The sequence below is a fragment of the Vanellus vanellus genome (genome assembly GCF_965231255.1).
Source record: "Vanellus vanellus genome assembly, chromosome: 1".
Taxonomy (NCBI): Eukaryota; Metazoa; Chordata; class Aves; order Charadriiformes; family Charadriidae; genus Vanellus; species Vanellus vanellus.
This window is the reverse complement of record NC_138905.1, coordinates 98006973-98031325: the sequence shown is the minus strand read 5'-3', so window position 1 is coordinate 98031325 and position 24353 is coordinate 98006973. Positions and strand designations below refer to the sequence as shown.

At 40.6% G+C, this 24353-nt stretch overlaps 1 protein-coding gene across 1 annotated transcript in view; it reads right to left on the bottom strand.

The window, feature by feature from the left end:
- Positions 1–12272: 12272 nt before the first annotated feature.
- The window catches only part of ALCAM (activated leukocyte cell adhesion molecule), a gene marked incomplete at its 5' end in the record, with an annotated part of 121789 nt that continues 109708 nt past the window's right edge, over positions 12273–24353 (bottom strand). Inside the window, 5 exons of the mRNA XM_082485768.1 lie at positions 12273–12636; positions 14315–14431; positions 21403–21520; positions 22618–22746; positions 24215–24352. Coding sequence (XP_082341894.1) covers positions 14344–14431; positions 21403–21520; positions 22618–22746; positions 24215–24352 — 473 coding nt within the window. The 3' untranslated portion in view covers positions 12273–12636; positions 14315–14343. The remainder of the gene's footprint in view (positions 12637–14314; positions 14432–21402; positions 21521–22617; positions 22747–24214; position 24353) is intronic.

Below are 24353 nucleotides of genomic sequence, written 5' to 3'. Positions count from 1 at the left end.
CATCAAATGGATTTGTTTACTCATTCCCCTTCCAAAATAAAAAAGAAAAATTAAGGAATTTGTATTGAGACACTACCTTTGCTGCTACATGGTGAGGGTCCGTGTTATCATTTATCTCAGTCTAGTCACTGCTCCCTTTTTTGGGGGGATTGTGCTCTGAAGAAGTGCGCAGTTTTCAGAAATGTTCAAAGTCCTTCCCTTCCCTTCCCCAATCTCCAAGTAGGAGCGTTGCCCCCATAGGAGTGCACGAAGCCACCTCATCCATTCTGAGTGCCTGCCGGTGGAAATTTGAGGCACGAGGTAAAATTCACTAGGCAATTTTTCTCTCTTCCACGTTTCCCTCTCCACTTCCTTTTTATTGTAATGCCTCCTTGCACATGCGAACCTAATGTATATTTTCAGTGCAGAGTATTTATTAACGGTGGTTGTACAAAACAAGAAAAAGTGCTGAGGATGTTAATTTCCTGTCATCTCCCCCAAACCTGTCCTTTTCTGTCCTCCTTGTGTCATTCCTTGTCTGTCCTTTGCAGAGCAGCATATCCTTCCCAGTAGCGTTTCGCTGTCTTGCTGATGGTTGCTACTGTCTACTAAGCCACTTTCCCGGTCTGGTGGTGTTTTCTCTTTCACCAGCCACCTTTCTCCTTCTGCTCTGAATTTGCATGTTTAATCTGCTCTTTCAGATCTCTGCTCTGCCCTCTCTCTTCCCGCTCCTCAGGTTTTCCGTAGGTTTTTGATTTCTCCCTCATTTTCTGGAATGCATTTCCCCCTCCTGACAAAACGCTGCTTTTTGTCACCCGCCCCCCTTTGCTCCCCGATGCATTTGATGATGTTGCTCTGTGGCATTTCCTCCCATCCTCCCTTCAGAGCCCCTCTTTACAGGGTCACCTCCTTGTCCCTGACCCCCGGCCACCTCATTGCAGCCAGGGGCGTACCACAGGGTAGGATACTCTCCTGCTGCCGTGCCCTCGAATGCACCGCAGATTTAGCGCAGGGAGAGGCAGGAAAGGCAAAGAGGAGCGCAGCTGGTGGGTAGGTGATAGCTGCCAGCCATAGAGGAAGCAACTATTTCTGGAGTGACAAGGAGGGGGGTGGGGGTGGTGGTGGTGGTGGTGTCGCAAGAACTGACTGTATTGGAAGCCGAAGTGAGTCTAACTGGGAATAAATGGGAGAAGCACCCCACTGTGACTGGCCCAGATGCTGTGTGCATCCTTGGCATAGACTACCTCAAGAAAGGGTGTTTTAAAGACCCAAAAAGGTATCGGTGGGCATCGGATATAGCAGCTGTAGAGACTGAGGGGCCATTACGTAGCTGCCTCCCTTACCCGGTCTTTCAGATGACCATCACAGGGGAGGGTGGCCAGAGGAGCCGGCTGTAATCCAACAGATGCCTCCTGCTGGCACACACGGGTGAGGGAGACCTGGAGCTCCATCAGACAGCGGGACTGATGTGGGAGACACTGAGCGGCCCAGAGCACCATCTGTGGAAGCGCCCTTGCCTTTCCACAAGGACGACGTTTGCTGGGCTTTTGCTAATTCATGGTTGTTTTACCCGTTATTTAAGAGGTGACAAAACCCCAGCCCAGGAAAACAAGGTGGCAGGTTTGTATTCCCACTTGCCGGTGTCTGGATTTAGGCAGTGAGCCCAGGAGGGTCCTGACTTGAATAACCGGGGAAAAAAATATTTCCTTCCTGGGCAGGTTAATAATCAGATCATATTAACAAGTAAAATTTGATTAGGCTTCTGATTAGGAAAGAGTAAGGCAGGAGTTTGAAGCTTGTTGTGTCAACAGAATAGATTAGCTTCGGTCTGACGTTCTGCTTTCAATAAGAAACTGGTAATAAAATTATAGCGTCTGACTTCCTCACGAGGTTCTGAACATGATACAGGGCTTTGAGAGAATTGCTGAATATCACAGGATATGCGCTGGGACTTAGTCAACAACCAGGGAGAAGAATATAAAATAATTTAAAGGCAATAATGAATAATAATAGGGGAGGAAATCTTTGCCTTTAAAGTAAAACTTGTATTTTTGGAAAAATCTAGTAAGTTGCTGTCCTTTGCCTGAGGTGACCGCTCTGGAGGGTAGATGGCCCAGCTGAAGGGCCCCACATTTACTGTCGTACGAGGCAGAATATAGGAACATAAAAAATGGCTAAGCCATCGCAGATTGCAGCCCAGTTCAATGCTGAAAAAATTTTGAACAATTCTGACAGTTGAACTTTTTTATTGGAAAGCATTAAAGCAAGCAGCACCTTGTGAACAGCCTAATTTCATGTAGGAAGCCACTGCCAATGGAATGGTAATGGAGTTTAGGTTTTTAGCGAGAAGAGATTTTTTTAAAAAAAGGAGCAAAATAGTCCTTGTAATTTTTCTGTGGAGCCTGGGCACTTTCAGCCAGGGCTTAGAAACAGCTAGCAGATCTCCACGTACTAAACTGTTGTCACTTTGCCATCCAAACCACTGTCACAGAAATTCAGCGTATCAACTGTTAAAACCATATTGTAAATGCCTAACAAGTTTAGAAATATAAATAATGCGTAGCTTACTTTTCTCATCAGAATAGGATCCGGTGACAGTGTGATTAATCACAGGCTGTTCGGCATCAGTAGGGGGAAAAAAACCTATTAACGCTGCCTTGCACTCCAGGCGCTGAGACTGTACTGGAAGGAAATGATCTCTGACGTGAGGGAAGACGGACTGCTAATTCAAAAAACAAAATTCCACCTGCTGTCAGGAATGATTAGGGAGCAGAAGGGTACATCTGTGATGATTGCTTGATCTTCTTGGCTAATAAAGTTAACTGTCTACAGTCAACCCCCCATTAATGTTACCTGGGATATTTTACATAGTACCTAAAGCTTTCCCCTGCCCCAGATGTGCTCAAGTGGGACAATTTCTCCCTCAGCATCCTCACTGACACTAGCTCAGGCGCCAGAAGTGTGGGAGGGTGACCATAGCTCCCTGCTCACAGTGGTCAGCTCTGCTTCTGCTGGTTACTTCAGGCACTGGTGCAACTGGCTTTGGATGCTCTCTCTGCGCGGTGCTTTGCTATGCTGCAAAAAAATACGTGGCATAGTTAACAATGCTCTGTCAACTTTATTTGGGGGGGCAAGAGGATGGGAACAACACAACATTTCTGCCACCTCTTTGAATTTCAGTGTTGTAGATTTAAATCTACTCATCTTCTGTGCTCCACGCTACACTACACCTGGGCTACCCCATCCGTTTCAAAAATGATTCATTTGGCCATGACCTCTATGGTTTTCGTCTGTTCATGGCTCACTTTGAGTTAACCTATGGGAGGGAGCAAGATGTCCTGCTGGAATACCAGGTCTTGTATTCCAAGGTCTCTGCGGGGACCCCCACCGATTGTCGGAAGCACATGTCAAGAGCAAGGCTTTGTCATCCATCAGCTAAGAGAGAGCAGGATGGTGTATACGATGGAAAACGGTCTGCAAAAACAAGTTGTTGTCATGCGCACACTCTTCATGTAGAAGACAGGAAAGTGCTTGGACTTAACTGGAACCAGATAGTGCTGGCTGAAGTAGTGATTTGTCTTAGATGGCGTGTAAGCTAAAGGTAACCAGTGGGAACCAGGCAAGCGTAGGGGAGTTTGACTTGCAAGGCCACCCTCGGTTAGGTAACCGTACCTATCAGCAATACCAGACAAAGCTGAGATTGCTTCAGTACTGATGCTGAAACCACTGCATTTGGGTACAGCTGTGTCAGAATTGGAACCAATGGGGAAGTGATTAGAAGCAGGTTGCTCATTTGGGAGGAGACTGGCTGGAGACAAGGAGGTACAAGGGGAGCAAAAAGTGGGTTCAGAAGTGGAAAAATCGAAAGTAAGATAAAGATCGGGTAAAGAGCATAGGAGGTCAGATTTTCCAGCAGTAAGAATATGAACTTTTACAGATGGTAGTGTAGCTATCTCACTTACTCAGGGCCACCAGGATGCTGGTGGGAACCCTTGGGACAACTCACTGGACTACCCGTCGGGTCTACCTTGGAAAGGCCTGGTGTAGGAGGGTAGAGCAAAGACGGACAACTTGCGCCTTAATGTTAAATGGTGTGGGGAGAGAAGGGTGACAGATTTGTATTTGAGTTGTAGCTGTGTGTAGTTAATAGGATTTAACAGTGTTAAAGAGTAGCTTTGCAGTTGTGTGTAATAGCAAGCCAAACAATGGAAATTGATAACTGTAGTCTCTTTATTAGTTATTTAGCTTAGTTGATTTATTAATTATTAGTAATATAATGATTAATCAATAAGCATTATAGCCCCTATCAGTTATGTCGTAAGGCTGAAGCGTAAGGGAGGAGAGCCAGAGCCTGAGGCAGCAACCCAGCAGAGAATTCTTCTGAAATCAGACCTTGCATGACTGTGTCTCTGTAGAACTCGAGACAGTAAAGAACTGCTGCAAACGTACCTTAAATGTATCAGTCCGATTCCTCCTTTGCTTAGGCTGTCTTCCATAGCAGTCCGCAATCTTTTGAATTCCTCTATAAAGACGATGCATTTAACCTATAAGCTCTTTTATTCCCAGTTATAGCCCATTAGTTCCCACGTGGTCAAAATTGCCTTGGTGTCTCGTATTTTTGTTCCCGTTAGTTGCAGATTATGGTACCTGTTTCAGCCAGGGGGGTGCGTGTGCAAATTTTTACTTGGAACTTTATAGTCAGCTTTCTAAATCTGTTTGGATACTTTACAGCTGCTGTTGCAGGCACGGATGGTTTTTTTTTGTTTTTTTTTTCTCCTGGGTAGCCTGTTTTTTTGTTGGGGTTTTTTGGTTGGTTTTGGTTTTTGTTTTTGTTTTTTTTTTTTTTTCTTTCATCCTTTGAAATCTACAGATGTTGTTTTGGTTTCTTTTTGAGAAAATTCTCATTCTTTATTTAATTTCCTTTGGATTGGATTTTTTTCTAATGACTCTTGGTCAGCATTAATGTCTTACAAGTTCATTATTTGTTCCATGTCAGTTCCTCGGTTCTTGGCAGGTTCTCTCTTACCACCTCTGTCCTGCTGTGTTAGTTTTTGCATTAGCCAAAATTTCGTGTTTTTTCCTATGTGGATGAGCATCAGCCAATACATAATGGGTGTGCTATTTGCGATATCTTTACACCAAAATTCTCTTTGGGATGGTAGAAACAGAGAGGCTGTTTTCCCATTAAGAAATTCTCTCGCCTTTGCTGTTTACTGTAGCCACGTTCACTGTTTCTTTGGTGGTATCTCTTCCGTCTGCCCAGCCAGCAACAAATGGCCATGCCTTGTATTTCAAGTGGATTTATTAGGGATGGCGAGTAATGCATTTTTATGCTGGATTACTTATTATACTCATGTCTTGTGTCAAGATCTAGTTGGATGACAGAACTGAGTGTATTAAAATATCATTTGAGAAGGGTTTATTAGTTAATAATACCTTGAAATGCACTTGAATACTTTTCCTCATGTAAATTTATGTAAATTTTTTTGCATTGAAAGCTGATTATAATAAAGGCAATAGTATGTACAGTGAGGAAGCTGAGCTGTTTGGGTTTGGTCACCACATCTCTTAGACTTGAAGAGGCTCATCTTGTCCAGCCTGATTATTTTCACAGATCAGAAAGATTTTTTTTTTTCCTCAGTTCATCTCTGAACTTTGAGTTGAATTGTACTGATTGGAGAAATGCAAATATTTAAAAAGTTCTCTTGGTATCCACTGCTATGATGTTAAGGCCGGATTAGTGCTTCAACAAGTGCTGCTTCAGGCACTTCTGCTGGTTCAGCCATTAGACTTTTCTTACAACTTTGGAAGCGAATATATCCTGCTTAACGCCGACTCTCTGCATGCTTTCTGCCCTGGTTAAAGTTACTTTTCAGCATCTAAATCTCTGTCCTGCTGCACCTGGAACTAGGTGGATTTGTTAATTTGTTGAATTTACCTCTGCCCAATACTATAGAGCGCAACTTCTCTGGAGCTATATAAAGGGATTTGATGGCTTCCTCTGTTGGAGCTATAGACGGCCGCTAAGGGTAGCAGCTTCATAAAGGACAGCTCTGACTGCTTTGGGATCCAGATCCATGCCTGGTGATAGCTATTAGCGCCTTTTAGCTGGTGTAAATGTAGAAAAGCATATACATAACGAGGAGAGAGCAAATGTTTGAATAAACGCTCCAGAGAGAGCAGTAGAAATAGCATTAGGATGGAGCACTGCGCCTGTCTAAGGGCTACATCCTTGGAGGGCAGTGATCACAGCAACATTCCCATCTCAGCTTCTTTTCTTTGCTTTTTTTAAAAAAAAAAAAAAAAAAATTGTACTTTTTGAAAAGATGTAGCTGTCGCTAAAGATGATAACCATTAGTGAGCTATGCTCCTATTTACCTGCAATTTCTCTGTCCCCTTCTCTCCCTCACTCCTTTTTTGAAGGACCAAACAATTGATTTTTTTTCAGGCAGTAGCAGTGTGAAAGGAGGTGGTCCATGAATGTTACTTTCTGAAGACCTTCCAAGCGCTGCTGGCTCTGGCTGCCGAACTTGTTCTTTTTACCCTTGCCTAGAATATGTATAAAAATTTCAGTGGAAAACACCCCCCTGCCTTTCCACTGTTGTTCCTGATACATTTTGGATTAGGAAAACCTGGCACCCAGCGCTGTGCAGAAGCCGCAGAGCAAACCCGGCCTGCCCTGCACAGTGGAGCACTTCGAGGTACAGCAGGTCGGGGTTAGAAAGACTTTGCACGTGGAGTTGAAACCACCTCATGCCGTGCACTGGTAATCTTGCTAATTCTAATTTTATCAGAAAGTCTGTCTGATCTGATTTCCGTACCCTGTTTCTTTCTGTTTAGTAAACGCAGTCACTTTGGTCAGTTGTGTTTGTGCTTACTTTCTTAAATTCATGGAAATGAGCGTGATCTTTCTTTATTTGGAGTAATAAAAACAGAGAGAGCTTTTATATCAACATCACTGAAATTGAATTTGTGGAAATATTTTGTCTATATGAGGTTTTATTTGATTCTTTAATTCATTTCATTTCCTGAATTTAGATCCAATTACGTTCTTCCTTTTTAAATGTATTCTGTTGTCCATGCTAGGCTAGCTCTTCTTGTGACGGATGCAGATATTAATGAAATCTCGGATCTGGTGTGTAGACAATATTGAACACTTACAACACACTCTGAATTTGTATTTGCTTTCTAGCTCTGGAGAGAACAAATTGTCACCAGTGATGTACCTACGCAGGTGATTACTTGACTGTTCCGGTGAGAATCTCGGGGGGGGAAAAAAGGATTAGGATGATGTGTTTCAGCTGAGGGAAGCATTGCTCCTGTTCTGGATTTGCAATTGGCTTCTTTTAATATAAGCTTTACTATATAGAGAGTTTTTCTGAGCGAGGTTGAATGTAAGTTTGTATTGAAACAGGGACCGCTTTTTCCCAGAAAAAGTAAATGCGTGGAAATTACTGTATTTACATTAATTTTAATCTGGTATTTCTTAGAGCAATAGGATATTACCACTTTCTTCCCTCTGCTCTCTCAAGTCCAGGGCTGGATAGTGTGCAATAAATCCTTGCATTACAACTACATGGACTGAAATACAAAAAAAAAATATCACAGCCTTAAACATAATACCTGTGCTGATGTTCCAGTACAAAGATTCCTAATGTTATTTATTTAACTTTATTTCTAGTTGTATGAGTGACAGGAAAAGAGTTAGCAAAAAAAAAAAAAAGGAAAAGAGTAAAAGGCTTAGGCACATTGGTGCTGTAGGTGTATGTTATGGTATTACGGTTGGGCCTTTGTAGTGTGGATTAGATTTTGTGCGATTTTTTTCTAAAACGAGGAAACTCCAGGGGGGTCCAGAACAATGGATACGAACACGTAGAAGCCCAAGCATGGGGAAGTTGAGTATGTTTCTGGGTTTTTATTCCCGTTTCACAGCCCATTTTATGTTTATAATTGTGTTAAACTGCTGGTATTTGTCTCAAGGTGCTTTTGCATTTCTGAACTAAATGTCCTATAAATAAACAAATGACGGGGAGGGCAGCAGAGAATCAGTCTCTACAGAACAGCAGATGCAAAAAACGCACGCTAGGATGGGGAACAGAGAATGATGGAAGCCTGAGCTGTATCGTCAGGTGGAACATGAGACCAGGAAAAATATTTGGTGGGGTGGGTGATGAGAGAGGTACGTTACTGTTTTCTCACTAAGGAACAAAATTTCCTAATAATTTGTCAGGCTCTACCTTTTCAAGATGAAATTCATTACTACATCAAAGTGAATGCCTTGCTGCTAACAGAATAAATGTCCCTCTTTGGAATGTAAATGAGAAAAATGTATGAATTACGGGACATTTAAAGTGTGAGTGGCTGGGTGGATGGAATTAGTCTTATTTTAAAAAATGACTTTGACATAATTTGATAATAAGCAATAAGCATAGTTTCTGATTCGCTAATAATTTGAAATGTAGCCAATTGTTATCAAACGCCTGCTGCGTTACGCATGAAGCATACACAGCTTAGTACGCTCACAGGTGTGTGGTGGGTTGGTTGGTTTGTGGGCAACCTGTCCTACCTCCCTTCCTACCCCCCCGCTGTAATAAGGTGCTGCGCTCACTCCCGGGCAGAACACCGTGAGGGAAGGCTGAAGTCAGCCTTGATCAGCACTGAATGCTGCCAGCTTGAGGATGCCGCCCTCTTCCAGCCCTTTTCCAGAAGAGTGTGGGAGCCCTTCAGGGAGTAGGAGATGCACGTAACAAAGAAGTTGTGTACCTCCTGTGTTCCCTCTATCTTCTTCCGCCCGGGGGAGAAATCTGTTGGAAAAACCTGTATTGGGCACTTCTTGGAAACAGACACCTGGATGGCAACGCGTTCTTGTCAGAAGAAAAACCCAGAAAACATTTGCACAGATGTGGTTGACACAGGAGGTCATGATCTCATTTCATATGTCACTGCTTAATCTTAGCTGAGATAATTACATACATATGGCTGTCTAAACATGAAGTCAACAGGAAGGTATCCAGCTACATATGGTAGTACAAGTAAATCAGATTTAACTGCAACAGCCAGCAGCTGAGGATATTAGGTGATTGTTGGGTGTCCCCTGAAGGGAAAAAAAAAAAGACAACAAATTTACATTTATTAATTTTTTTGGTCTGTCTCTATGGGCTGATACCAATACGGATAAAACTCATGTTAGTCTCTTGTAATGTTCAAGTAATTATCGATACAGAATTTAGAATTACTTATATATGTTTTTCAAAACACGACAGAACGAATACTCTCTGTCCAGGAAAAGGTGTAACGTATTGCCTAAACCACCTGTAGCGCTGCGTGGATGTTGGCAAGTCAGGGATGCTCCACAGCTGATCAGGTGAGGATAGCTGTTTTACAGACAAGCAGCCTTAAGGCTAGTTAAGGCTGTGACCAGGTGCTAGCCCCAGCAGCGCAGTGAAGCCCTAGAACGGAGGCCGTTCTGTAGCACTCAGAACCAGTGCGGAGTGTCCCTGATGCTCTGCCTTTTGTTGTGTTGACTGTAAACTACTTAGTTGTTTTGTGGTTTTGTTTTTGTTGTTTTTTTTCAGAAGGCCTCACCTTCCGGCTGCACCGTTATCACGTTTCTGTGCGAGTGTTTTAATAGTGGCTCGTATCCACTGCAGGACAGCTATAGTTTTGGCATTATTGCTCCTGGGGACTTAGCTACTTGGGAAGCCCGGGGGGTATTTTTGCACGACGCTGCCTTGGCAGCACACGGCCAAACCCGTCGGTTTGTTTCGAGCTCAGTGGCCGTTTCCTGTACAGCCGTGAACAAACACCACAAACTGTCTTAATTTCCCAATCTTAAAACAAGAGGGTCGGCTCTCTCCCACTCCCCCTTGCTGTGCTTTTAAACCATTTGTCAGCAGGGATATTTTTCTTTTCCCTTCCCATGCGTAGTAAACTGAATGAAGTTGAACTCTGGCGCAGTGTAGAAAATCAGATTTGCCAGATTCATTGCCAGGGTAATTTTTTTTTTTTTTTTTTTTTTTTTTTAAACCAGGTCACAAGCAGAGACCTGCGTGATGAACTTCTGGAAGGTTTCACGTGCCAAACCGGGCACATGCTTTTCTCGGAGTGAGTGTTTATGCTCTCTAGGTCCCGACCCTCTGGTCCACAAGAAAGCCCACAGACCCACACGGACCCCCTGCGGCTTCGCGGGACTTTTCGTCCCAGCCAGGCTGCACGGAGGAGGCTCGTTTGCAGGATGAGAGTCAGCAGCGGGGCGAGCTCCAGGTAAGTGCCCTCCCTCGTGTTCACATGCGGTCTTGTAAACTGAGATTTCAGACAAGCGAGTGAAGACATACTTCAGTTTTATTGTTGTTTAGGCATGGATAGAAACATGAATTCTTTTGCGCTCTTGGTTCTTGAAACGTGCCTATAGTGAAGGCGGAGCAGTGAAAAACCCGGCTCCTAGGATTGACGATTAAAGTGCATAGGAGATCTGGCAGAATCCCAAAAGGAGAGGAGTTGTTTTTATTCCTTTTTCGTAGCTGTGGAAGTCGAAGGACTTTTTTTTTTTTTTTTTTTTTTTTTTTTTTTCTCCTCTCCCCTCTATTCCCCAGACTGTGGTATGAAAATTTTCAGCCCTTCCCTATGCTTTCCCTTATGATCTTTGGAGGTTTCTTCTCTGTATTTAAGAACTATCTGTAGTGTCATAAACAAAGACAGGTGATGTTTGCACACTCCTTCACAGGACTCTGTTACAACTTTTCCTGTTTAGAGTCACGCCCACTGCGTTGCTTTTTTTTTTTTATTTAAAAAAACGTGTATCACTTGGCAGTGTTCTCGCACCAAAAGAAAAAGATATATTTGTATATAAAGTAACTTTTTTTATGTGTTCACGTTTTATTTTGGAAAAACAGATGTTTAAAAATTTTAGAATTTTTTTAACAAAATTCTAAAAAGAAAAAAATCACAATATTTACAGAGATAACAGAATGGCTTAGCCATGCAAAACAAATTACTTTGGTTTTTCCCCCATTTTACTTTGGTTTAAATATTGACCAAGATTATAATTTTTTTTTTCTTTTTGCCAAATAAAACAGTAACAAATCAAAGTTTAGAGGCATATACCAGGATTTCCCTCTAATATTTTATACAGCATAGAGTTTATAGGACATCTTATGTATTTAATCCATGCCAATGCACTACAGGAAGCTTTTATTAAGACATCAGTCACTACTGCCCAGACATTTAACATTTTACAAATTTACAAGTAACAGTGTTTTCTTCCCCCTAAATAATGCAAAAGTGGCAAAATACATTTCCTAACGTCCGTCTTTTTCTTTTATTTATTTATTTATTTTTGCCTACCGGTCTATAAAAACTTACTTTTTCCCTGGATATTTGTAAATGGAAACCTGATGTTCTGCTTACCCTACTGCTCCTCTGCATCAAAGCTGCCAGTTACTTTTTTTCCAGAAACTAACCTTCCACATAAGATTAAACTTCTCTCCCTTAAGTCCAACCTTCTGTCGGCCATTTACTCTAAAACGTTTTCTTATCAGTACCATTCTAAAAATTCCCTCCAGCATAAAACATGTTTATAAAGTTACAAACTTGAATGTAACTAAAGATACATAGACATTTCATTGTTACAATTATATGTACTGTTTGATAAATTAGGTACCAGTTAAAAACACTAAAATTATCTCAAGGTGCATTCAATATCTGTAGCATAGTTAACAAAAACACACAAAAAATATATATATATTCTATTTTTGTGGAAAAACAAATGCAGCTTTGATATGACCACTGTTTAAAAAAAGTTTCCAATTCTGACTGGTATCTTTTTGAAATGAAGAAAAGGTACAGTACTTTAAGGCAGCGGATAACATAAAGGAATCAAAATGAATCCAGAATTCCAGTTCCTTATCCTACTTCTAACATTGAAAGTCGACTGATAAAGTATCAATAAAATGTGTGTCTTGCTCTAGAAGAAAAGGATCGTTAGCCACCGTCTGGACGTAGGCTAGGAATTTCTCCTTGTGTTCCTTGCTCAATACCCAGACTTCTCCGTGGAAACTCTTTATTGCCTTTCTGGCTGCTTAGCGTTGCATGGGGTTTAAAATGTTCGCTTTTATTAACAATTTAGTTTATTCTTGTCACAGCTGTCACCCTTCCTCTCTACTGTGATTTCAAAGAATGAAAAAGGAGTTTGACATTTTCCTTTAAGACAATCTTACACTCTAGGTACTTGCTACAAAGCAGAGGCTTCACTGATAACAATCAGAATTAGACACGTACCTGCTCAGAGGGTGTCATAAAAACAATTGAAATAAAACCATTACACTATACATCAGATTAACAGCAACTCCCAGAACAAAGCCTTACAGTGTATAAAAATAGCTACGTAAAAAATTTACATAAAGGCAAACAAAAAGAAATCTTCAGTGCAGACATTTACAAAAAAATATTTCAAACAGAACACAACATGGTGACCTATTATCATGGCTGTTGCCAAAATTAGTTTGTGGGGTTTTTTCAGCTTGAGATAATTGTGTCTAAAATCCTTTGAAAACTCGGTAGTATGATCTGTTTAATACTTGAACCATGAATAGCTGTCACTTCTTTGTATATGTTTAAATACAATCCACGTTCATGCTTCAATTGGTCTATATGTATTCTCTGAAAGTAGGAAAGATAAAGCCAGTTAAACACTTTTAAATATGCTAACCAACATACCTATTCAGTGTCTAACCTTCAAATAAACAGCTACAGGAATAGTACTTTCCTCTGCTGTTCAATGACAAGAATACTTTCTTTCATGACAAGAACGGCTGTTGCAATATTGTTCTCGATAACTGCATTAAGTTTACCTGGTAAGTAATGCATTTGTGGATAAGCTTTCCTTTATGTAGGTCTACTGACCTGAAGAAATAATAAAATTAAAAGATTGCGCTGAAGGCACACGATGTTATTTGAACCCCCAAGTTTAATAAATACCCTCAGCTAACTTCAGCTCCATCCGATCACCTCAATATTGCAATATTGCGGAAAGTACCAGGCCCAGAAAAAAAATAAAAAAAAAAAAACCAACCCCCAAAAAACCAAAACAGACCCTAACCGAAAAGATTACAGAATTTTCCCATAGAAGTGCAGTAGAAACGCTGGGTATTGACACTGCATCTGTTTCAAGATCCAAATTCATTTTCCACTTTTAAAGCATTCATAGGGCACAATTTTCCCTCTTTCAAACTAGTAAACCAGTGATATTGCTACCACAGTGCATACAGCAATGCTCCGTTCCTTTATAACTATATAATCATTCTACTTAGCGAATTCTGAATATTTAGTGCAAAAATAGTGCCTTGTACGTCAAAATTTCAGACGATGCTAACATATTGAAATTATTAATGAGGAGAGCTGTCTTTACTTAAAGAAGGAACTTTCATATTTCATACTTCGATAGTAATTCCACTCACAACGCACCATCACTGAACACTTACTATTCTCATTTTGAAGAACACAAGAAACCTCAGCGTGGTTAGCTGGTTTCCGCACTGTTGTGCTACCACAGCGTTAATTTAAAATGGCCTCAGCTGGTCAGAAAAATGGCTAAATCCCCTACTTTGGCTACTAAGGGGAGAGATATAGCAGTGGCATCTATGTACGCAGCAGCGGTGTATATACATGTGAACACCGGGTGGTGCTGTTGGTGCTTTGTAGTGCTCCTGTAATTCCTGAGAGAAATTCTACCCAATTTGTATGGAGCTTATTTCATGCGAATCCTGGTCGGGGAAACTTTCGTGCCTGTTGCATTGTTACTAACTGAATATACAGTGTCTCTTCCCAGCGTAAAATCGATAATAGTATGAGTATGTGAACTCTTGAGTAAAAGAATGGTTTTGTTCTAGGGAAAGTTTCATGCCTCTTGCAGTGATGATGAGTAAAGCTGACCGAAGACTTAGAATCTGTTGCTCTCAGTAAGGGAAGAAGGTTCCTGTGAACATTTAAAATCATAACTCAAAACCTTCTAGACTGTACCTAAACATTCGCTTCGTACATATATGGACACACGCATACCACACTGATATATTATACAAATTTGTATTTTCATTTCCCCAAGTATGTGGATTAAAACAAAGCCAAGTTACGTCTAAACGTCAGGCTTCTTTAACCTGTGCGTATGCAGGTATGAATTCTTAACTGGCCAGGGGCTGAGTCTGTCTGTCCTAATAGCACGCCACTCAAAACCACTCCACTGCCCAACCTCGGAAAGCGGAGCAACAGACCCCAAGCTCCCACTGTGATGGCCCGCCACAGATGGCTGGGGAGAGAGAGATGTGAAATACCAAATGCTCACCTGGAATGATGACTGACACTTTTTGCCTCTTAAGTTTCAGATTTATGATTGTTTTCTTCTAGTTTTTTGTTTTCTTCTATATTTCCGAGATCTTTGTCTACGTGTTTTGATGCTGTCCTATAATGAAAAAACAAGGTCACTTTTTGCACGTCTACAGCGTTTTGGTCCAGCCTCGCGTTAACGACACCATCTCCTCCCCTCTCGGTGCTACACAAAACTCTTACAGTTCTGTTCTGAGTTGAGCAATAGGCTTGCATATGTCTGTAGAGACCAACAGCGCCAGTCCCCCACCGGCGTTAGTACTGCAGGAAGGACTGCCGTAGGGCTGTGGACATGTGTTTTACTTCTTGAGGAATTCAGAATTTTTCTGAGCTAGCAGCAGACATTTAGTAAGGCTAAGCCAGTTGTGCAGATCCCTGTTTCCTGGCGAATTAGCTGCCCAGCTTGTTTCAGTAAACAAGAGTTTGCTTTAAGGCGTACTAAAATGTTACAAGTGTGGCTAAGATATCTTGATCAACAGAGCAATCTTTTGTGTACTTGTAGTAATTGACTTTCAGAGCCCGTGCCAAACGGAAGCTCTTTAACTGTAAAGAAATTAATAAGAATTCCAGCAACATCAAACACTTCCCCCCCCCCCCCCCCCCCGGCTTCCAGATCTGCGCTGGCTATGACTGACAAGCTTTGGGTAAAGATGAGATTGTGTAAACGTTTGCGTGGGGTGGGGTGGGTGGGAAAGAGGTATGCCTCATTAAAAATAGCAGGTCTTCCTTAATGCAAGTAGTGGAGGAGAATTAATGAGTTAAGTGCTTAGTTTAGCTTAGCACAATAAAACCGCTAAGCCATTCATTTAACGTGTGAGAAGCCTCACCGTCTGCCAAGGTGAGAGATTCCTGCAGTGCTGCGATAACATTTTGAAGGCCACAATTTTTAAAACGTAAACGGGCAAACGTGTTTGAGTGGGACAAAGTAAATCCCTCGTGTCAAAGCAGATTATCGTATACGCGTTTTCTCTATGGACAATTTGTTTCCCCTACAGGAAAGTAACGTCTGTTGTGACAGATTCATGCATATGCTCACCCTTGCTTCAGGGTAAAGACCAGCAGTGACACTGACTTGCAAAATACAATGAAGACACAGGTTAGCGAGATAGTGTGACATGTCACGCTGACACCATGCAGGTATGTACCTCCCAAAACCGCTGTCTGCATTTTGGCTAAGTGGAGTGTTTCTGTGCACATCCTCCATCTGAGCAAAGGCCGCGAGCAGTGGCTAAGCACGACGTGTGCCCTGAGCTGAAGCAGCCCTCACCGGTACTGTGAAGAGAGCCCAGTTCCGTTCCTGTCTGGGAAGAGCTTCTGATGGGGATGAGCTTCCCTCATCCTCAACGCACCTCGTCCTCGACGCCCCTGGGAGCGCTGCTGAAGTGCTGCTCTCTGGGCTGGGGAGCAGCCTGTGAGGTGGAGGGCTGGGGGGACAACATGGGATTCTGGGCCCAAAATCCCACCGATTGCACTGAATGGGACCATTCTAAAATCTTTTGGGGTTTAGAGTAGGCGATTTCCTGAGCGGCTGTAAGCTTTAATGCTTCAAAGCTGTGTTTACCATACCCTGTTGGTTTTAGACTGCCTCCGTTACGTTTGTGTGGCTGACGGGAAGGTGTCTGTGCCGAAAACCCACTTACTGCAAAGATCCAAACTTCTGCTTATGGCAGGCAAATTTAATTTTTAAAATACTGAGAGCATATCACAAAGTAACTTGCTCTACAGCGGTAAATTTCTATTCTGCAGTAACTTTCTACTTTCTTCTGGTATTCAAAACCTGAAACACGTGATGTGCACAGAAGGTAAGATGCAATGAAGAAGAAAATTCAATGCTTTAGTAGAGATTGACCTTCTGTGGTCTTAATAACCTTTCACAAATCTCTTTATTCCCAGTAAAAAAGAAACAAACCCTCAAACAAACAAATCCCTTAAAAATTAAAAACCTTTCTTTTTTAAATTAAAAAAAAAATGTTTGTTTTGGGGAGAGCATGGCATTTGGCTCGTCATGTGGCTAACGAGTCTCTTCCATGAATAAGGCTTACAAAATTGGAGACAGTAGGGAAAGAGATGAAAAGCTGAAAGAATCTGGACTTGAGCAATTACCTGAGCTGAAATGAGCTGGAGGCGAAAAAGGATCATGCACGTCTGCCCTCGTGTAACCGCTTACGTCTGCTCTTGGAGGCAAGAGAGTGGACTGGACAGGCTATTGGCATGGCTCAGTGTGATCCTTTTTTTATTTTGGTCTCTTATAAAGAGCATTTTACAGTGTCCAAAGCAGACTGGATTTCACATGACCTGACACTTAACAGCAGAGGGAACTGCAACTAGCATTACTGGTTTTTGATTAGGTTAAAATTGTTCAGTGACTAAACCTGGGAGATTCTGCAATGCGGTCAGGTTTTGATTTTTAAAGTGTTCAGTTTTAGTTCTGCATTCAGTGAAACTGTTCCCCTCACTAAATGTCACCTCTATTTTCCTAAAGCCAGAATGGGTGAAAACGGGAGATTTAAAAGGCAGAGCTCTGACTTAGAAAGAGGCAGGCAATCCAGAACTCGTTTGGAGGATGGTTTATACTGCCTGCTCGAAACGAGAGCAGCAGCAGTTTTTCATGTCTGACAATCAGATGGATTTAGATACTCAGTGCCTGAGACTGAAATACAGCAGTTTAATTCTGGTGGTCCGGTGATCTTGCTGACTGACTTTCTCTTCTGTTTTTTTGGTGGTTTTTTTTTTTTTGGTTCCCCAAATACTGATATCTAAGCAGATTCACCACCTCAGCAAAAGCAACACTGCTGCCTTTTTTAGTGGTATCTAAATAGTGTTATTAAGGGACAGAAGAGTAATTCTGCACTGAGTTGCAGCAGCGTGACCCACTGGCAGTGCTCTGCCAACGGCAGAGGAACAGGCAACCCTGGCACAGCACCAATCCTCAGGGCTCGACAGACGTGGCCTGGGTTTGTAACAGAGAAATGGCTCAAAACATGGTTTCCATCGCTTCCTGAGGTGACCTGAGGAACAGGACAAATGGTCTTTTGCCAGCTTAACATTCAACAACAGTTGCTCCTTACTTTTTTTTTTTTTTTTTTTTTTTTGCATTAACTCCTGTCAGCTGCTCCATTTGCAACTCAAGAGCGACTTCCTGATGATATCTGAGCAGCTGGACAACTCTGGATAGATGGATGGAAATATTCCCGAGGATTTGCCAAAAAGGGTAAGACAGCCCACTTTGCCCAGGCCGTCTCACACACTTTAACGTTATCTACAGCTCCACAAACAAAGCCCACACCTTAGCATGCATATAAGTTTACTTCTGTTTCTCAGCTGTTTGTTTTTTTTTTTTTTTTTTAAATTAATTTGTAAAACATGGATCATTCTGAGCTCTTGCTAAAATTATGACTCATATTTTACATCTATCTATGCTTGCTCTTCAGCAAAATAATTATCCTCGGGGAATCCTAATCAAAATCCCTCGGTACTAAAGTGAGGTTTTTAGTTTTTCTTTGGAGTGTGCGTGTGTGCGTGCTGAGGGCTGTTATTTTCATGGATTTTGTTTAGGTACTGTTCATAGCGCTGTTTTTAATATAAAGACCATTTTCCATCTCAAGTGTTTTGCCTGCTGTAAATATAGACTGCATATAGATGACCCAGAAACTGTTGTTGAGTTTTAATTCCTGATTTCTTTTAATCTCACAAATCTAGGCCTCACCCTCAACACTGTTTAAGGAAGCAAATCTGCGGTGCTCTTTGTCCTTGTTACCCAAGCTTGCGGTAATGACGGGTAAGAGAATACACATCAGCGTAGTTCCGGGTGCTAATGGTCTAATACGTCCAAATCTGGATTATCTGCAACCTCTTTCTGTTTATCCCAATCTTGCCTCCCGCTTTCTCCAATTATTTTTAAATGTCCATCAGTAGGAAAAATGGCAGAGATATTAGAAAAATATTCCAGTCATCGAGAAACAAGTGGCTGTTTTTTATTTTGTGCCGCTTCTATAGGAGTTTTGTGACATGAACGGACACTTTCAGACATGTTTGTGACTGTCTTTTCTCTGGAAGGGGAATGGCATGAAAAACAATATAAACGCTGAGTCTCGTTCAAAACATACAGCAAGTTTCCTACGTATTTGGCCTGCCACGTTTGGATTCATATGCTAGTTTCCTATAAAGTATCAAAAAAGCAGAATTGTTATGCTTCAAGTGTTCTGAGACACTAGTAACACTCTTGATTACTCTGATCTAAGAATAATTTCAAGAGTTTGGTGTGCTCGGAGTATGAACAATCTTCAGACTGCTGCTGCGCTTCAATTTGCCCAGCTGAATTTTCCCTCACTGCATTTAAAACCACTCAAACCTTGACCTAGCCTCATGGGACTTGAGACTTGTGCACCTCCAAACCCAAGAAGAAAAAAGGGGCGAAGGTCCAATCCACACGCAAAACCTTCATGCCTAGAAACAGGTATACAAGGTGCTGGGTGCATTGTTTTCTTTCTAAACCTTTAGTTTGTGCTGTACTCTGCTGTTTCTGGCAAGGTGAGAATTTCACGTATGAAGGATTTACTGACGATGCAATCACTTGAAACCCTAGAAATCACTTGACTGGGGTCTGACACAAAAATTTTAGAAAGATTCTGAAGTGCTAAGTTGTATCCTGTTTCGTGCAAAGTAGTTTAAAATATCCTCTTTGGAAAAAGGAGAAATCTGTAGAAAACAAGTCTTTGGCCTTCTGCTCAGATGAAGGAGAAACATAGCATGCTGGGGTAGGTAGCCTCAACTCTTTATTCAAGAGGGGGCTGGTTGCAGGGTGCAGAATACAGATGAGTCCCTGATTTATGGGATAATATTCATAGTGAAAAGAATATGTGGCAATAATCAGCTTTTGCATCAAGTGGAGCTGAGGCAGTGAATAACTATATAAGTGATTTATTGTGAATATATTCCAAGGCTACAAGTATAATTTCTGCTTAGTGCGGATGACAAGACAATAGAAGATTATACAAACCACAACACCGATAATAAAAGAAAGTAATGTTTTTCTTGCCTCGGCAGACTTGGAAAGTTCTGTGCTGCTGCCTTCTCAGACTTTCCTTTGGCGTCACTTTGGGGATAGAGATTAGGTGAGTTACTGTTCAGGGGTGGGTTCAAAAAATAACTACTAACACTGTCGGCCTGTATGGAGATGGAGGGGTTGTGAGTAGACACGCGTTGTGTCTAAAGGTGTAAAGTGCTTTTTGCAAGGTCTACTTTGATTCCTAGGCTATAACTCACGCTGAAAACTTTGTCAGAATAGGTACTGACACTCTGCTTGCTCTTGCACGTACGGTGTGCAGAAAGCAGGGAGGATAACAACACATCAACTTAACTATATGCTGAGAACGGCAGATTGTCAGTGAAGAGGCATCAATTAAGGGTTTCAGAGGCCAGCAACCATGTATCAAATATGAAGACTATTCTTTAACTATAAAGGGATTTTTATTTTCTTCCCGGTGAACCTGTCTAATCAATTCTAGCTCTAATTTTTACTCTAAGCTTGTAGAAGAGAAGTTGAGCATGAGGAAAAGAAGTGTTGTCCATTTAGAATATGCTGTATCCTATTTTTGCAGCTGAAAAAGTTATCTTAAGTCATAAACTCATCGCAGCAAAGGACACGCTATCTTCTGAGATTCTTGTTAAGTCTCCCCACACTACATAATGGTACAAGAAAAGACACGTCACCTTGTCTGCCCTCCTTATACCCAAACTACCTCTTCCAGAAAAATCAAACCAGTGAATCACGGTTTCATGATCCCACATTCTCACATTCAAAAGGAAAGACAAAAGAAAATTATTCTAGACATTACGCTAGTAGAAAAGTGTGGGAGGAGGAGCTCAGCGTTATTAGTACTACCAAAAGAAGCATAAGGTTTGCAAAAAATGTATTTTTTTTTTTTCCTGTATAGTATCTAAATGTGGTTCTGTGCATGGGTAATTTATAGCAATTCTTTATTTGATAACATTCCAAAACCTGCTCAGTTACGGCTGGAGTAAAATCCTTACGTGTTATCTGAAAAGGAGTATTTGCAAGCAGACAGAGAATTCCTTGTTGTACTTTTACATCAATGAAAACACATTTGTTGACAGTAAAATCCCACTGGTATATTTTAGATCTCATTTGATTTAATTTCAGTGAAAAGTCAAAGTTCAGTTGTTCTTTCTATCAGATTGCTTCTATACCTGTACTGATTTGTGCATGTTCTGCAAAACTACCTTAATCTTCCCTGTTAAGAAGCAGCTCTAAGGCATGCTTCAGAGAGCAAGCCCGCCCTCAGTTCTCCCTAGAGACAAATATATGGGGACAAGGCCAAATGGCATACAGTCATGGCTGTCTTTAAAAGGATGGAGAAGCACGATTACTTCTTGAGATCACCCACTTTATTTTCTGAAGTCAGCCTGCGTGATAATAAAGAAACTTGAAAGCGAGCAGGACTCACGGGCAAATCCTGTTCTATGCCTAGGATGGCTAAAACATACGATTTGGATGATAGCTTCTAGTTTTTCAGCAACACGAGGTCTATCTTTACCAATTTTATTTCAGAGATCTCAAAGTATGTAAGAACAAATGAATTAAGGATGTCTCTTCTCCCTGAGATGGACTTATCCTGTAATTTATTCTATTTTTAAAGCAAGCGAGCTATCCAACTTCTAAACGAAGACAGTTTCTTGTACCAGTAAAGCCACACAGAGATAACATCCCGCAACTAAGTAGCAGGTACTGTATTTAAATGCAAGAATCAGCACAGACTTGGCTGTCAGGAAACAGAACCTCATTACAGGTCATGATCTATGGAAAGCCTTGGAGTCCCACCTCCGGGAAAAGTGTCCTGTTAAGCATTAGCACAAGCTAATCAGAGGTACCGGGTTTCGTTTCTCTATTAAATGCAACTACTGTAACAGCTTTTCCCCACTCAGACTACTGGAATGCTGCAGGAAGGAAAACAGGTAAACATACATTTCCGCTTATGATTATTATTCTTTTTTCAATTGAGTATCAAGTTTTCCATAAATTCTTACTTTGATTTCTTCACATAGAGCCAGTAGACAACACCTGCAACCAGAGCAGCCAGCAGCAGACCGACTACAATCCCCACTATTAGCTTTGCCTGGTCATTAACCTTTTCGCTATTGTCATCTGAAGTAAAGAAGAAAAGTTAATGAGGTGACCTATGATAAAGTAAAGCGTTACACCATTTCTAAAGAATTTCGATCAGAAGCAAGAAAAGGGGTCAAAAAGTAAAAATTTTTTTTTAAAAAAAGGTAGGCATTATTCTTAAAAATACGTTTAAAGCTTCAGGAAAGTCACATTCTTAGTCAATCATGGCAGCAGCTACTGCAAATCAAGTCCATCTTTGAAGGACTGTGGAAATTGTTGTGACACTACATAGGTCTTGAACTGAGACAATCAACAGAAATCGTTACGGAGACAGAAAACCATACATACCATTTCTATCCTCTGGCTCATCATATTCTGGAATATTTACTGAAATGAAAAATGTTAAAATTAAATTAAAGACAAAATGTGTTATACCACAACATCACCTTTAATTGCCTATTTACAGCAATGACAGAAACACTGAAATTTAATGCAGTTTGCCAAACAACAAGGTAATTAATCTTATCTTTAAGCAGAAGTCTTTCCTTTGTAAGTATAATATATCTAACTGAAGAATCTTATTCAAAACCTGTAATATTAATCTCAGAAATATTTCTGAGTGAGTAGTGCTGTGCTACCCCTACACAAACTGTAGCTTCTCACCACCTTTCATCATTGAAAAATGACATTTAATTAAAGCTTAGTATGGCTGATTTGTGTTCTGAATCAAGTCATACCAGTAATAATAAACTGGAATTTGGGGACTAAAAGATTATGTCAATTCAGTAATAAATAAAGACTTTCGTCTTTGTAAATAATGTATCATTTTGCAGTATTTTTGTACTATTATGTTATAATATTATTTTGAAATGTTATTTACAAGAGTAAATAATATATCGCACGCATGAGATAGCCAAGAAAGTCATGAAGACTAAGTGATTTTGTCCAGAAAGCTATCAATAAATTTTATTTACTACTGATCCAGACTAGATTTACAATAGCTTGACTTAAGACAAAAAGGTTAAATATCTTAGTATCAACATTACTCTGCAGACGTGCTCTTCCCATGAGTGCGAAGTGCAGGTACTTTATGTGAAACTACAACTTTAAGGAAATGGTCTTTAGAAGACACTCACTAGCAGAGACATTCAGGGAGGTCACAGTCCTTTCTAGCTGGTTTTCTGCAATGCAAGTTAAAGTCACGTTTTCCTCGGGAGCAATTACAATTTTACTGGAAAATTTTCCATTAACATATTTGGTCTCCTCTGTCTGAAAAGGTAAAAAATGAAGATTAGTATCCTTGAAGAATATGAAAAACAATGCAGGCATTACCTGTATTACACACTGAAAATGTTCAGAGGGAAATAACTTTCAACTAATATTTCAGTTTCCCAAACAGTAACAACAGAAATAATGCATTATTATATTAAATGGTAATGCGAATATTTGCAAGAAAACGCTTTGGCCAAGATATCCAGTTATAGCTACATTTTGTATGGTGTGCACTGTGAGCCCACTGATAAAGAGGCATTTTTTAGAAGGTTAACCACATTCTGTATTTGCTTTTGTTTCTTTCAACTATCCAAAAAATATTCCAAGTGACAAAACTCTTAAAGAAAATCGCAAAACAAACTTCTCTATTCTCATTTATTTCCATCTTGCTTTTCATTTACGTCTTTATAAGGAAAATAATCACTACATGTGTTCCACTTTCTGGCCTTCCAAGTTGTTTCCACACTCAGCATTATTTTGCCAAGCTACATTTATTTAGTAGTACCTGCAGTATCTGCACTGTAATAGTAAGTGAAGTTGTTTTGCTGTACATCATTCTTAGATTAATACAATGTCCAGAACAAATTATTTTCAATCATTTGTATAGCTCCAAGAAAATTCCTGCCCTATAACTTCAAGTAAATGGACAACTTTTGACAGCTATACATAACTTCTGTGGGATTAAAGCAAAACCTAATGGAGTAACGAAATCTACAGGAGCGCTGCACATTGTACTTCCAGCCTGACTGCTTGTGTATAGATGTCTCATTTATTTTTCCTGCTAAGGAAAAAAAAATGTGGCAATACTTTGCATGTGATTTGGTAATCAATATGAAAATACTTCAGTTTGCTTATTTTCCAGGTATTCTTCCCGCTGCGTATGGGTACTCCTTATTTCTCCCCCAAGATGACTGCATGATGGCTTTGTTTCAGTGAGAAACAACAAGCATAACCATACAAAACCAACTATAAAAATTAGGATAAAAACTGCAAAGCCCATAAGGAACTGTATTGATGGTATTTTTCTGACTCATACTTGCCATATTTCATTACATTTCACCCAGCTAATGGCTACATCAAGTACCCATTTGCTTTCTAATGTAAGTTCTATAGTTCCATCATTATTTGTAAATTCTTTACACAAGGGCAAAATTACCACAAAACCCAGATAAAATGACTAAGTACCGTTACTTAAAAATGCGTATTTCATTTGTAACCTTTTCTTTTTCCTTCCAGCTTCAGCTTGTAGCCAGTGGGTCTTCTGTGCCTTCCCGTGCTCTATTCAAAAGACCTTATTATCAGAAATCATCCATGTAAGTACTACGTAGCTACGGCTACCACTTAACCTTCTCTTAGATAAATGAAGTAGACTTAGTTTCTTCAGTCTCACCGCCTGGAAAACGTTACTTGATTTTAAATCGCACCTCCTATGCACTAGTGAATAAAGTAATAAGAAGATACTTGCTTTATTGATGATGCTTCCACTACCGGTAACTGTCCATTGCACTGCTGGTTTGGGGAAACCTTCCACGTGACAGACAATTGTTTTAGACAGTTTATTTGTGTTGGTTTTCTTTGTCATTTTGATTTGAGGTTTTCC